Genomic DNA, 15,928 nt, shown 5'->3' with positions numbered 1-15,928 from the left:
GAAAGAAGCAGGTAGGTTCTTTTTATTTGCTTATACCTTAGCACCATATCAGTTAGCTGTATATATAATAAATAACTATAGATATCTTGGTCAAATTATAATATTTCCTCCGTTTTGTAATAAAAGGTATAAATAGATTTTAATATATTCATACTTAAATAGTAGCCAAAATGTTGAAAAATTGGGCATAGGTTCCCCGCAATGACCCATAACCAGGGGCCAAAGGTGCTTTCAAATTCAACAAGTGAAAATTTACATGATACATGCATTTTCTACTTGGAACTTGAAGCAAGTAACAATAAAAATTGTATAATACTTATAATTACTGGCATGTCATTAAAATCATTATATATATATATAGCTGCAAGTACTCAATCATATTTTCTTCAGAAATTACAACTAATTTAAACATACATCAACACTCTCAAAATAGCGTTTTGTTCATATTTCATAAACTCCTGTTTACAAAAAAGTTTTTGTGAGAGCTTGTCTGTTAAAGTAGCTCATCATCTCAGGCCAAAAAATACTAATGTGTTACAGACTAGAAATCGCTGAAATCAGAAAATCTTACGATTATTTTTGAAAGTCAACTCTCTGAAAATATAAAAGGCATTCTGTGTCCATTATCAACCCAAAATACGATCTTTTTGATGCGTTTACGGCATCATTTTAAAGATCGGAATCTTGTAAACAAATCAGATGCTAGTTTTACTGTCACTGCATGTTACAAATGGCAGCCATGTTGGATCGGTTCGGAACAGTTTTCAACTGTTTTTAAACGACGAATTCCTGCCGTTTTGGAGAATTTGCGGCCTCAAAACTCATATCACAAGGGAATCAAGGTTCTAGTTGTTGTTTTTACGTCCATTATTTCTTATGTGAAAGAATTTTTCTTCCGACTCGCTGCCGATAGCGCATGGAACCACACGGCCGAAAATATGACATGTTTTGTTGTCAGTGTTATTTTAGTTTACGGTGTAAACAAAGACTTTAAAAGTTGTTTATAAAGAAATGTGACTTAAAACTTCAGTGTGGCGTCTTGTTTTCTCAAAATAATAACATTTACTTTGTAGCGTCATAGCGAGATCGACCGATATGTTACAGCTACCGCGTAAATGTTTGAGTCATAGCGATGGGGAAAAAATATATCCGCGCCGCTAATCGACGGAAAATTTGTGAATTTTGAGCAAAAATACCGCAAAATATGGTTAGAAAAACCCAAATTTTTATTATTTCAGGGGTTTCTGGTCCAATTTTCCAAAAAAAATAATAAACGTACCGTCCAAAATAAGAACGTACCGGGTGGATTTTGCGGCAGAAAAAAATAAACGTCCCGGTACGTTTATTAGGGACATGAGAGTAGGGGGTCCAAATTTCTTGGTGAGTCGCAGTAAGTCATGTAGGCGCCACTATTATAGGGGGTCCGGGGGCATCCACCTTCCATGGTGCAGACTTTGGGAGACTTTTAAGTTAAAATGGTGCATTCTTAGGTATCCTAAGGGCCATGTACAATGTGTACACATAAACTAGTGTACTGTGTATACTAAAAAACAGTGCTCAAAAAACTTTCTTCAGCCAGTTAGTGCACAGGCGGCAACCTGAGTCAAAGGCCAGGTAGCGCCATCAACATTTCAGTTATTATTTTCTTCAAATTAGCTTCTCATCCAATATCTTTAGTTCCAGTTACATTTAACTACTTATGTTTTATCTTAGCAACAAATAGATACACAAGCTTAATATGCACGTAGTTGGTGGAAAAGTGGTGTTACAACTACAAATTTTCAGGTTGCGCACTGCGCTACCTGGGTTTGTGAGAATTGTGCCAAGCAAAATGTGGTTGTATTTGCAAGTGTGCATGTGTGTGTTTCAATCACTGTAACATACATAATTTTAGATAACAGTTTGTTCATCTTTGATCTTAGAACTCCTGGACAGAATGTCTCTACAATTATATTTACTGGCAGTTGTAATAACCAAAGTGGAGGAAACAGTAATTGTGTCAGCGTCATGCAGAGTCTGAAGCTGTCAACTGATGTTTTCAGTGACATGAGATATGCTTGGATGTGAAAAATGTAATCAGGGTACTTTCATGGATCAAAGAAAGCTTTATGATTATGTCTTTGACTTTTTTTTTTATCAGCAATTTCTATGCATTCCTTCCTTAAATCAGTCTGCTTTCTTTCCTGTCAACCTCTTGTTTAGCAAGTTGATATTTGTTCATCCGTGTTCTACGTAGGTAATTTGACGATTTTTCTCAGAAGGCACCTCAAATTGTAAGTGTACATGTAATCCTTTCTTACCTTTGTCCTCAAGATGGGTTTCTCCTACATTTGTAGCTATAATCTTGGCAAATCTCCCCGCATTTGCAGACAAGCTTCAATAGCACCCTCAAGGGAGACATACTGTAACATCTGCTCGCTTGTTCATATGGTTTCTTTCAAACCATTCTCGGGCTCGGTAAACCATAAAAATGGGCTACAATTCACAAAGGTAATTGGAATTGGCAATTTTGCCCTCTACTATCAAATGTTAAGAAAGTCTGATGATTTCTGAAAAAAGAACTTGATATGAAAATTTTTTTAATCAGATAAAAAAGAGGACTGCTCAGGGGACTGATAAGACCTAATGTATGTGGACAGGTGGTCACTCTAGACAGGTTCTTTAATGCCTGTTTCTATGGGGAAAATAGTCACCAAAAAGTGGTCACATTGGCCAGGTGGTCTTGTGCAGAGGTGGTTATGAGTATGGAGCTGACCCACAATACAGTTAGAAAGGAAGCTATTAAAAAAGACGTCAGGGTGTTTTTTAGTCATCTATGATTAGAATTCCAAGGTAGCAAACCACGAGCATCATGAATTTTTTAACATTTACAAACAGGTAGAAATCCCAGGATGTTGGCAAGTACCTGACAGTTCACAGTCAGCCATTGTAGTGTCTACTTCATAGAAAACGTATTATGGAAGCCTGCACTTGCAAAGGTTTAGCAGAAAGTGTTGATTCTGTAGCTGCCCTGGCCCTCTCCATTGTTGATGGATTTAGTTTAGAGTACAACATTGTCGGTTTCCATGATAGCCCTGGGAGTTTCTATTCACTCCCTCAGCTGTGAAAACTTGTAGACGCAGAAGAATGCCCCTCGGCTTGCCCCCCAGAAATATCATGCTCTTCCTAATGGGATATTGATCGCAGGTAGGACAGCATTGTCGGAAATGTAGGGTCTCGGGTGGCCTGTTCCGTTCTGCCCATTGTTCATGCGGGCTAAAAGCCAGATTTGTTCTGGAAATTGTTATGGGAGTTTTGACGTCAGCATTGGCGGCAGAACAGATCTAGATAAATATACCAAGATTGTTTGAAAGTTCTGAACTTGTTATGGTGTTCCAAAAACTGCACAATTAGTCTTGCATACATCATTTTTCACCCGAGAGGTCCCGCGTTCAAATCCGCTTGCCGTGTCACCGATCTTGTGCCCTTGGGAAAGGCACTTTACACGACTTTCCTCACCTAACTCAGGTGTAAATGAGTACATAGCTGCGGCTAGTGGCAGTGACAGGCCTTTGTTGTGGTGACAGGCCATAGGGGCATGTTCGGGCATGACGCACCCGCCATGACACACGAGTCAGGGGTAGGAGGAACCCCTTGCATCCTTGGCCGGAAGTCCTCCTAGGAGATGGAAACTCCAAATAATAAACCTGCATCTGCTGGGGCCGTCTTACGTGGCAAAACAGTTCTGTCCCTGTAGGACTTAGTGCCCCAGTAGACGAGAGGGTGGAGAAGGACGTGCACACCCCTCCTTCACCTTAAAAAGTCAAGTGCAGGCCAGGCAGACAGGTCGTCTAATCAACCTTGTCTGCCTACCATTGATCTTCGGATACGAAGAAACAGCCATCATCACATCATTTATTCATATACATCTTTTATTGTCTGCTGAACAAGAACTTGTCAGTGGTAATTAGAAGCAAATATTGTTGCCTCCAAAGGTTATTTATGTTCTGATAACATTAAAAAACGAGTGTTCTGGACTAGTGCTGGATACTGGTTCAGCTGGACCGGTTAAAACCAGTATAACACCCAAGAACCAAAAGTCGTGAACCGTTTTTTTGGACTGGAAGTCTAAACTAGTCTGTAATTTATGGTACATGTATCTCATCAGGTCTGGTTGTTTATCATTGGATTCCGTACAATGATTTGAACACACTTGGCATGCGCCGGTGTTTGCCTTGCATTCGGTAGGTTGTGAGTTCGACCCCGGCCAAGTCATACCAAAGACTTTAAAAATGGTACAAGCTGCTTTCTTTGCTTAGCACTCAGCATTCGGGAAAGAGTATGGAAGTTGAACACACACTACTACCAGTGACCTAGCCCCCTGCTGTAGTGATTGCGTTGTGTGGCCCAGGGCTACTGAAATGGAGATGGGCGCCACCCCTTGCGCCATCAGGCCCGCGAAGGAACTTTGCCTTTGACTTCGCATGCGCCACTGTCAAAAAATCAAATACTTCTTGTACATTTGTACATGTGGATTTCGCATTGTCTAAAATGCTACTGTACACCTTAAATGAAAACAAAAATATGTCACCAAGAATTCAGTTGTCCAACATGGCAAACACCAAATATATTGAACAGCCTCCTGCTTTTTTTTTTTTAGAAATTCAGATCGTCCATTCCTGAAAGTTCTACCTTGGAAAATAACTTTGTGGCATAATTAAATATTTACATTCATCTGTAAACTGTTATAGTTACTGGAGTAAATTGAATGACAAGAATGTTATGATGTAGTAGATGAGCTAAACCAATATTCAAAGGAAAACAACCTTTTACATGACACACAATTCATAAACATGGTGATTTTTAATGTCTTCATGGGGATTGAATTTCACTTGATTGACGTCACAAAACTAAAGAGTTTACATCTGCAAACTTTTTGAGGATGAGTTTTACAAAAAATTCCAAGGAAAAGAACATTTGCTGTGACATGACACTTAAACATGACGATTGTCATGTCTTCATGAAGTTGAGTTCCACTTCTTTGACATCACACAACCAAACACTTAACATCTGTGCAAAGTCTTAGAGCAAAAACACTTGTCACAAGCTGTCTCAAACCTTTTGAAGATGAGCTCTACCCAATTTAGAATCAAAGAACATTTTACTAGGTACATGATTTTCGTGTGTTTTCATGGAGTTTGAATCCCACTACATTGTACTGTACTTTGATGTCACACAACCAAATACTTAACATCTGTGCAAAGTTTTAGAGCAAAACACTTGTCACAAGCTGTCCCAAAGCTTTTGAGGATGAGTTCTACCGATAGTCAAAGTCAAAGAAGAACATTTTACTAGATACATGACTCATGAACATCACGGATTTCGTGTGTCTTCATAGAGTTTGACATTACTTTGACATCATACAACCAAACACTTCACATCTGTGCAAAGTTTTAGAGCAAAACACTTGTCACAAGCTGTCCCAAAGCTGGCAGCAGGGACACGTTTAGTCCCAGCCCATGTCTGTCACAGTGCAATGACGTCAGTGGTCAGTATTTCTGGGATGCCAGTGGCATACCTGCCATACCTCTTTCTACATCACCCCCCTCGGCCCTCTCTTCAACCCCTATTATACCTCATCTGGTCAACCGGCCTGTCAGGACCTTCCATCCAAACTTGGACATCTCTTAAAAAACTCCAAACAATAGATCCAATATGAAAAATCAGAAATGCGTGAGATGGTTATCTGCAGTAAGTGTCGCGTCGTGACGTCTGTGTTTAAACTAGATGGAGAGGTTGATTACACTGTGTGCCATGCTAAAATTCAGGTTGCGGACTATGTTACCATATTTGGGCAGGGTAATCTGACGATGTGTATGCCGTAAGAGAAATTATTTTTGGCGCTCAACATTTGGGGTTTTGTCGTAAAAGCAGAAGAGGAGTAAGGCAGCAGTTGGGCAACGTGTCGCATATTTCTATCTCGTATACCTCAAGGATTGCTTAACGATAAATCCAGGCCTAACTGTTGTCTTGTCTACTGTCTGCCTTTTTCCCCGGTACAACCATTAAAGGATGCGAAGTAGATATATCTTTGCCTACAGGCTAGCGAAGGTTCAAAGATAGATTTCCTGGCAGCAACAGATCTAACTCGTTCAGGCGACTCATTGGCAGGCTAGCACTGCCAGAGAGATAAAAGACCCCATTACACAAAAGCACCACAACACTCAGAACAGAATTAGCCAGACTTTCTGGGCAAAAGCCCGCAAGAAATATGCCAACTAGAGAGGATTACAGTATAATATACATGATATTGTGATGGTTGGAATGATGGATGTTTGTCTGTTTAAAAAAACACTTTAAAAAGACCTTAAACAAAGGGAAGCAAATTTGACATTGCACATAAAATGTTTGATCTCATTGAAATGAAAAATTTGCAAGAGTGATGTAATCTAGTATTGTAATATCTGTGTATTTTACGACAAAGATAGCAATTTGTTATTATGCCAAACCTATGCTGTATCAACAGAAAGGTGTGGTTTACATATGTGTATTGTTTAACATCTTTACAACTGCAGTGTATATTTTTACAATTTGAAAGCATGATGATGTTGCAATGGAACATAGTAATGTACATGTACTTGTGATATTATAACAACAGAACTAGTATGTTGTACTTGTATGTTGCTTAAACTAATGTATACATTAAAATATCAGAACTGCTGTGTACATTTTTACAGAACTGTTGTGTTGTATGTTGCTTAAACTACAGGATTGTATACCATATATACTTTTAGATATCACAACTGCTATGTATGTTATTACAAGACAGGTGTGTTACTGTAAATGTAGAAACTTTCGTGGTGGTTTAATGTTCACGGTTTTCGCGGTGGCCACTTTAACAAGAACTTAAAACCACTGCGAACATTTTTCCATGCCATTTAAAGAGACTTCAGTGCATGGTGCTACCACGAACTTAAAACCGTGACTGCGAAAAGTCCTTTTTTTCCTGCTACCGCGAAATTAAACCCCCACAAACTTAAATGCATTTACAGTATACAACTATTACTAGTGCTAGTACCATGTTGGGATTGAGAGATCACAACTGTGTTGTATGTTTTGCCCACAGTTGGTGATAAGGTACCAGCTGACATCCGCATCCTGCAGATCAAGTCAACCACGTTACGTGTGGACCAGTCCATCCTGACAGGTGAGACAATTACTTCTTCTGTACTGCTACTGCTATTGGACATCCAAAATTGTCTTCATTCATAGTTAGGGTATAAAAGACCTGTTTCTTCCAGATCACTTCAGTGTAACTGATGAAAACTACGGGATAGCTGTTGAAACGTCCGACCGTTTTGAAAACCATATCCAGTTGCTGGAGTAACTACTTTTTGGCGTACTGCTTCTGTAAACCGCTTCACGGTTTGAACTTCTCATGCCCATGTCTAGATCCACTAGGGGTGGGTATTGGTACAGAAAATTCAGGTCCATGTCCGGTTTAGCACCAGAGACCTGGACCTGGACCAGTGAAAACTTGTGAATGGATGAAACTCAAAACAAAGGTCCATTCCACTACAAAGAAATCTGTTAGGTGAAAGAATCTTTGGTTTGGTGGAGTTTTCTACTCACACGGGCGTTTTATAATCATACAAGGATAAATGCCTCTGTATGATTAACTGTAAAACTTTGTAGAAATGACTGTAAGTAAACTCTACTCTACTTTGCTCTTGTCATTTTTCCTCGACCAGTAAGCCCCAAAATGTGAGAATGCCTTGTCATATAATCTGTTCATTTTCTAATGGTCCAATATCTGGCCCACCAAATTTGCATGTGCATTTCAAACCTTGAAACAGCCTATTCAAAACTACTGCTCTGTTTCAAGAAATATATCTGAAACAAGTTCACAAACGGCTGTTTATGATTCATAGTGTAGGCAATGTTTTATCTTCTAACTTGAAAGTTCATCTGTGTTGGTAAAGTCATTCTGAGCAACGTCAAAGTCGTTTATCTTCCAAGTTTATCATCTAACTTTAAAACAAGATGTTTCTGATCACGTCTACGAATTTTGAACTTTTACAGCAGGAGATTCCTCCTACACTGATAAAGTTTCTCCTTGATAGGCAGTGTGCACTGTATCCAACTTAACTGGCTAAGTCTCCACAGGATGTAAAAGATACGAGCACAATTTTCTAATGATAGAAAGATTTCCCAGAAATGGAGGGCGTCCCCTTGGGTGTCTGCATGTATGTGTGTAATGCATCATTATGTAACAGTAAAGATATGTAAAATACTGTAGGGAGCAAGGGCTTTATTTAAAGTGATATGGAAACAAGGCATTCGTTTGGGGTCTGGTGGATGATGGATGGACGAAGTAAGCTAGGGCACAGACCTACACTTTGTTTTATTGATGATACCTTCTGGAGTAGTTTAAAATCCAACGTAGAAAAAAAGTGATGGAAATGTTGGAGGGCTTATATACGACAAAGAGGCTCAAACTCAAATGTGCTTTCATAACAGTTTTGGCTCATTCTTTGGTACTTTTGCCACTGTGACTCGGTAAATTCCCAATTTTTTTTTCATTGTCGTTTATTATTACCCATCTGTTGAAGCCGGTTCCTTATTGTTTTTCTGGAGGAGAACTAAAATACTTTATATGGAAAGCTGCCCATATTCTTGCATCAATATTTCAAGTGTGATCCAAATCGGGTTACGGTGGAAGCAGACAATTATGTGTATGATTACAACATGCACCAAGGTTGTCATTTATTACCAGGGCCTTAATGGAGTAAGATTTCTCCTTGCTTCACGGATTATTTTCAATAGATGTAATGAACCAGACAACTGCACTGAACAGTGAATGGTACAGAGTACTGTAACCGCTTTTATGTTTGCGGTAGTAAAATTTCCAAATTTAACAAAATATAAACCAGATATCAAATATCCCCATCCCACTGCACCTACTGCCTCTACAATATTTTTTTATTGGGTTTTTCAAATAAACAAAAACATTGAGACTTCGGGAACCATCCAACAGAATGATAACAATTGTACAAAATTAGATACATGAAGACTTGTGTGCAATAATAACCAAATGATAACCAAAGATTTCGATGTAACCATAACAATACCAAACAGAAATTCAAATAAATGTAACTGAGATTTGGGAATCGTGCCCCTAGAAATCTTGACAAGGCCACACTGACTTCATTATAGTTATTACATTATAATATGGATGACATCTGTGACTCTTCAGTCATACTGCAATCTGAATTTCTAAAAAAACTTCAACTTCAGTTAAGGCATAGAACGATTGCCTATGTCATAAAATGCCAAAATGAATTCCAAGGTCCATTTCCAATGTTCTGTGTCTTCAGTCATCTCTTCAACCATAGAATCCTGACCATATAGATTTCAGACTGAAGGCAATTTTTTTTTGTGTGTGAGTCTGTTTCAGGTTGCCAGCAGATGTCCATGATAATAAAACCTATGTCGTCGTCCTAACATACGCAAATTGTAGGTACAAGTAGCAGCACATGAAAGACTCAGTGTAGACAAAGATACCAAAAGTGTGGCTTACTGCCCTGTTAGTCCGTTTCATGTTGCCAGCAGATGTCCATGATAATAAAAACTGTGTCGCCATCGTAATATAAACAAATTGTAGGTACAAGTAGCATTGAAATCAGCACATGAAAGACTCAGTGTAGACAAAGATACCCAAAGTGTGGCTTACTGCCTTGTTAGCAAGGAGAACCTTGAGGGGGGAATTTCACCGGAAATCAATTTCGCTGCATATTTAATCTGGGTCGGATAGATTGTCCCTTTGTCCTCATCGATTGCCGGATTGCCGCCCGTTTAATGCCACCTGTGCGGGGAAACGTGACTGGGAGATTAAGCCAGCGGGGGTGAGGCTTTTAACCATAAATGGCCCCGACCACTGATACAAAGGGCAATCAATACTGTAATGTAGATCGGTGAAGCAATCAGCTGGGTACCATTCACCTCCGCATGATAAAACTCCTTCAGATGTGACAGATGCGACGCCCGCCCGTAAATAAGGTTGAACTTGAACTTTGTACACAGTCCAACACAGTATGACATTGTTGTAACTCTAGTTCTCTAGTTCACCTTTACTCCGGTCGTAATATAAAATAGGGGTTTTCAGGAATATCAAGTCAAGGAGGATGGTTTCAGACTGTAAAAATGATGCAATTTTAAACCACCGTCCATCCAGTTGATGTCCCAGATTCAACGGTTATGTAGGTTACCCTACGGATAAAGGTATAGTAGTGTTACAAAGTACATTTGTAGATTTATTTCTGTGTACATTTTGTACATCTTCCAAAAATAGTTTCATCAGGTTGGTAAAATATAGGATATGGGAGAATTCTTGTTACACAACCAGCCGATACTTACATTGCTTACGTTTCGATGTCTCTCAAGACATGTCTGGATACAAGCTTAGCCACGTTTGGGATTGTTTTCTCACCGCAAAAGCGGCACATCGGCTACATATAGCGGTGAGAAGCAGAACTCGAGTTAAAAGCTCTGACAAAGGTGTCTGACAGACATGTATATCCTATTTCAGGGCTCGAAATAGCACCTGTATATACACTTTAGTGCAGGTAAAATTGGAGCTGTGCAGGTATTTCTGGTGTCTACCTGCACCTAACCTGCACTGGTCCATGTATTGGGTTTTATCCAAAAAGGTCCTATGATGTAGGCGTAGGTGGATTGTTATTAGCTGCATTGAATGTTAACACCTACAAAGTATAAAGAAAAAAGTAGCAATAGTTCCTGAACAATTTTAGTATGATCCATACATCCTAAATTCAGAGTGGTGCAGGTAAAATTTGTCTAGTGCAGGTAATTTTGAATGTTACCTGTATTTTGTATGTCCTGACTAAAACTTGTGGTTTCTCCCCTCAGGTGAGAGTGTGAGTGTGATCAAACATACCGACCCCATCCCAGACCCACGAGCCGTCAACCAGGACAAGAAGAACCTCCTCTTCTCAGTATGTCACTTTCTCTTCCACTACTGAAGAAATTGGAGTTTAACAGTTTTCAAGCTAAATCAAATGCGTAAAACTCATATCGTACTATTTTTGCTTTTAATGATTAAGATATGGATTATAAGGTAATTCCTGCAGAGAATTTTCTTCCTGCAGGAATTTACCTTTCTCTTGTGAGAATTTCTGCACACAAAACAAAAGAAAAGTTTGTTTTTGTCCATCAAATTTATTTTGCAATCTGTCAAATATTCTGTCACATGATAGTTGCATCCTCTAGTGGAAAGTGGACTTATGTGCTGCATAACAGAAGAGAAAAACTAATGTCTGTATATGGGCATGACAGCGGCTAAAGATGAAAACATAGATACAGTATTGGGTTCCCGACCAATGTAGTATGGACCAAGTGTTATTATCAGATCCTCCAATCTGTTTTTCCTTTGAATGTTTTGAAGGCTGTTTACACTTGAATATGATTTGTTAGGGGCAAAGCTAAGCCCTGATGTCAATCAAAACCTTTTCATGCAGAAAATTTGACAATGTAGTCTTTGAAAGATTATCTGAAGAAAGATAAACATAACTTTTCCTTCTTTACCAGGGTACCAACATTGCTGCGGGAAAGTGCAGTGGAGTCGTTATCGGAACTGGACTGTCAACAGAGATTGGTAAGGGAACGTTCATTAATCATCGGAACTGGACTGTCTACAGAGATTGATAAGGGAACGTTCATTAGTTATGGGAACTGGACTGTCTACAGAGATTGGTAAGGGAATGTTCATTAGTTATCAGAACTGGACTGTCTACAGAGATTGGTAAGGGAACGTTCATTTTAGTTATCAGAACTGGACTGTCTACAGAGATTGGTAAGGGAACGTTTGTTATAGTCAACAGAGATTGGTAAGGGAACGGTCGTTAGTAGTCAACAGAGATTGGTAAGGGAACGTTCATTAGTAGTAGTCAACAGAGATTGGTAAGGGAACGGTCGTTAGTAGTCAACAGAGATTGGTAAGGGAACGTTCGTTAGTAGTCAACAGAGATTGGTAAGGGAACGTTCGTTAGTAGTAGTCAACAGAGATTGGTAAGGGAACGTTCGTTAGTAGTCAACAGAGATTGGTAAGGGAACGTTCATTAGTAGTAGTCAACAGAGATTGGTAAGGGAACGTTCATTAGTATGCAGGGTGGAAACTGAAAAGCACTGCTGCTGTCGTAATCCACAAAGATGGATAAAAACCTTAACGCACCGTTGTAACGACTTAACCCCTTTCTAAAGGTTGCAAGTAAATGCTGTTATTGGCTGAATAGTTTTTCTTGCTTGGGCACACTTCAAGGATGAGGCATTGGGGGAAAGTACATCAAGAGCCTAATTTGCCAAACCCAGTGGGCAGAAAACTGTTACCCCTTGGTTCCTCTGACGGGGCTTTCATGTTGTTCCTTTGTGGTTCTCCCCTCTCGTATATTGCTGTCGTCGGTTCACCCCAGGCTTAAGCCTGTGCGTGCAAAATAGAAATAAAATCAATACTACAGTGCCCGAGGTGTTGGAAGGCAACAGCTGTAAAAGGAAGAAGGCCTTGCCCCATTCTTAATGGATCACAAAGGCAGGGTTTTGGTGGTAGTACTTCAGCCTAACTCTAGAGATCCATGCTTTGGGCTCAGCCAAACACCAAATTTTTATCAGAATAGGACCACTCTGTAAGGAATGGTTTTAAGTTATTTGGTGGTGCTCATTCACCTGTGTTGCAGCATGAGGTTGATTGTATTAGAAACTGTTTCCATGATTTACCCGACTAAAAAGAAAAGTCCTTATTTTCTCTCATATTTCTATCCTCCATGTTTTCCATTCTTGAATGACTTAAGACGTGAGTGACTGTGATATGTTGATTTAAGTCCTTGATCATTAAAAAAGTACTGGTAAAACTTTCCTCCCAACTTTCTACCCTCTTCTCTCCTCCTCTCCCTGTTCCCTGTTGTTTCCTGTTCCCATGATTCCTTGTGTTGGGGCCGTCTGAACCCAAGGTAAAATCCGTGATGAGATGGTTGCCACGGAGACGGAGAAGACCCCTCTTCAGCAGAAGTTGGACGAGTTTGGTGAGCAGCTGAGCAAGGTAACCTTCCTTTCCTGTCTCTCTGACAAACACTGATCAGAAGATCCCTCTGTTTGTTTTTACAGGTACTGCAGCAAAGGTCCTGACAAGCTCCTGATTCACCTCTTCTATGCTCTGCTCGCTCCAAAACACGAAAGGTTTTCTCTCTGGAGGGGTTGTACACCAAGATAAGATCTTAACCTGTTTGCCAACCACACTGTTATTCTGCAGGAAAGATCCGCAACGAGATGGTGGAAACAGAAAACGAGAGGACACCGCTGCAGAAAAAACTGGACGAGTTTGGACACCAACTTTCCCAGGTGACCCTTCGATCCCTTCATGGGGCAACTCTGACTGACTCCTCTTCTTTTTTTTTCTTTCTCCAACTTGAACCAGTCATCAATTCCTTTGACATTCTCTTCTCTACCAGGTTTACTTTGTAGACCATCTTTCTACATGTTCATGTTCCTTCACCATATCTTGTTTTATTACCATTTTTCCATTGCAGCACTGAGAGTGTTGCTTTAGAGTGTTATGATCATTGTAGAGACGGACATTTCTTTGTATCTGTTCTTTCTTTGAACCAACCTATGTGTTTATTTTCCTATTGACATATTACGTACAGTCTTGCTCTGAAAGCTATAGTTTTACTTGCACTACGAAAACATGTTTTTTTTTAATCAATACATGCCACATCCTCAACCAGTGGTAGAAAGTAGATTTTATCTGCTGATGAATGCATGCCTTAGTCGATTTTGATGTCAAAGTAGTTTCAAGCAGGCTGTGACAGAACCAAAAGCTGACACAGATGTACATGTAGTATTAGTAGTAGAAGTAGTAGTAGTAGCAGCAGTAGACATACGGTGTATTACAGTAAATATAACACAACCTTTTCTATTTATCCCAGGCCAACGTTGCCCAACTAGCCGTTAGGTATTAAATGAACAAATATATGCCATCAGTTTGCAATCATATGACATATATCATATGACCAGGCCCAAATGTTACAATGACAAATGTTGGAAGAAAGTTAAGCTTTGTACTATGATTACTACCAATACAATGAGGTTCCATGAGATGATTTGCGCTGTAGTTTTTGTTTCTGAGTGTGTCGTTGCTCTTTGCCCCCAGGTGATCACTCTGGTCTGTATTGCTGTCTGGGCCATCAACATCGGACACTTCAACGACCCCGTGCACGGGGGTTCCTGGATGAGGGGTGCCATCTACTACTTCAAGATCGCAGTGGCTCTGGCCGTGGCCGCCATCCCCGAGGGTCTGCCTGCCGTCATCACCACATGCTTGGCTCTGGGTGCGTACATCTTACTTTAACACAAGCTCAGCCTTCTTATGGGAAATGCAGTCTTAGATTCTTGTCTGATTCTTTGTGTTTCTGCATCTGCTAGAAAATCCTACAGCATCAAAATCACCACATGATTGGCTCTGGGTGCGTACATCTTACTTTTACACAGGTGTTGTCATACAATGGAAAGCTCAACCTTCTTCTTATGGGAAAGGCGGTCTTGGATTCTTGTCTGATTCTTCGTGTTTCTGCAACTGCTAGAAAATCCTGCAGCATCAAAATCATACAATAACCTATGACGAATGTAACTTGCCCAAGCTTGATAGTCTGAGCACTGGATAGAAGTCCATCTGTGTCAGGCTGGATCATCACCGCATGCTTGGCTTTTGGTGCATAGGGCTTGCTTTTACATGGGTCTTGTGTTGTGTAGTGAAGAAGGGAACTTTCCCAAGCAGATAAAGTACATGTAACATCTTCTGCATCTCCTATTGCGTCAGTTAGACCTCACTCTGGTCTCGAGTATGGTGTTTCTGACTTAAGTTGGACATGTTCCACTCTTACCCAAAACTTCATGTGGCCTTAGAGTCTTTTTACAGTGGAGTAGAGAGAAAAATGTACCTCTGCATTAACTTAGGACTAGAAGCTAATCCTTTTTTTTTTTACTCTTCACAACAGACAGTATTTATTCTTTGGGAACAAGATCTCTTTCCAACCTTTTATGGGTGTGTTTGGGGAAATACCACCCAATGTAAAAATTCAACATATTGTTTGCAAAACGTCACTTGTCTCCAAAAAATTACTCTTATAGCTTGGTCCCTCGACCTGATAGTCCAGTGTTGTTGGGCACTACAATGAAAAAACACTTCTCTGCAAGAGACTTACAAGTTTTTGTGCATAATTGCAGGCACCAGGAGAATGGCCAAGAAGAATGCCATCGTGAGGAGCCTTCCGTCCGTGGAGACGCTGGGTTGCACATCCGTCATCTGCTCCGACAAGACCGGAACTCTCACCACCAACCAGATGTGCGTCAGCAGGATGTTCATCTTCGACAAGGTGAGAACGGGAGGGAAGTCAGGGTGCCAGCTCATTAAGACGTAGAGTGCCCCATTTTCACTTAAAATTCTCTATCAAAAAGTGAAGGGGGTGCCCCAAACCCTGCTACAATACTTGTGCCTGTGGTCTCACTGCGTGACCCTCAGCCACTATGAAATTTGGACTCCCTATAATAAAACCCTAGCTAAAAGCCTGGGTGCCAGTGTTCTTGCCAAGACTTTTCGCCATAGGCTCCCTCATTCTGTGATTTGAATCCCCTATGCTGTGTTTTAACTAGTCTGTGTAACCAAACTCCGCTGTCCAGGGCTGTAACTGGCCCCTCCCCGCAATGTTGGGCGGGCTGTATAGAAGCTTGCTTAAATCAGGCTATGTTTTAACCAGAGAAGGGGACTTTTCTGTTGTTTTGTGACAATGTTGAAAAATGTTGGCTTTATTTCACTAAATTTGGCCCTCAAAATGACAAAAAAAAAATCTTGCATCATCTTGTGCGAGAAGGACTTAGATTA

The 15,928-nt window shown here is 40.2% G+C and overlaps 1 protein-coding gene across 3 annotated transcripts in view; it reads left to right on the top strand.

Annotated features, from left to right (window-relative positions):
• Positions 1–15,928, top strand: part of LOC118426373 (sarcoplasmic/endoplasmic reticulum calcium ATPase 1-like) — a 59,128-nt gene that overhangs the window by 28,408 nt on the left and 14,792 nt on the right. For 2 of the 3 annotated variants that reach the window (XM_035835713.1, XM_035835711.1), the window contains exons 6-11: positions 7,106–7,186; positions 10,909–10,994; positions 11,587–11,653; positions 13,002–13,090; positions 14,201–14,378; positions 15,274–15,422. In XM_035835713.1, the coding sequence (XP_035691606.1) occupies positions 7,106–7,186; positions 10,909–10,994; positions 11,587–11,653; positions 13,002–13,090; positions 14,201–14,378; positions 15,274–15,422 (650 nt within the window). Of the gene's footprint in view, positions 1–7,105; positions 7,187–10,908; positions 10,995–11,586; positions 11,654–13,001; positions 13,091–13,300; positions 13,390–14,200; positions 14,379–15,273; positions 15,423–15,928 lie in introns of all 3 variants that reach the window. The other variant, XM_035835712.1, reaches the window with a different exon arrangement.

This window comes from Branchiostoma floridae, chromosome 11, assembly GCF_000003815.2.
Source record: "Branchiostoma floridae strain S238N-H82 chromosome 11, Bfl_VNyyK, whole genome shotgun sequence".
Taxonomy (NCBI): Eukaryota; Metazoa; Chordata; class Leptocardii; order Amphioxiformes; family Branchiostomatidae; genus Branchiostoma; species Branchiostoma floridae.
This window is presented reverse-complemented; position numbering and strand designations above follow the sequence as displayed.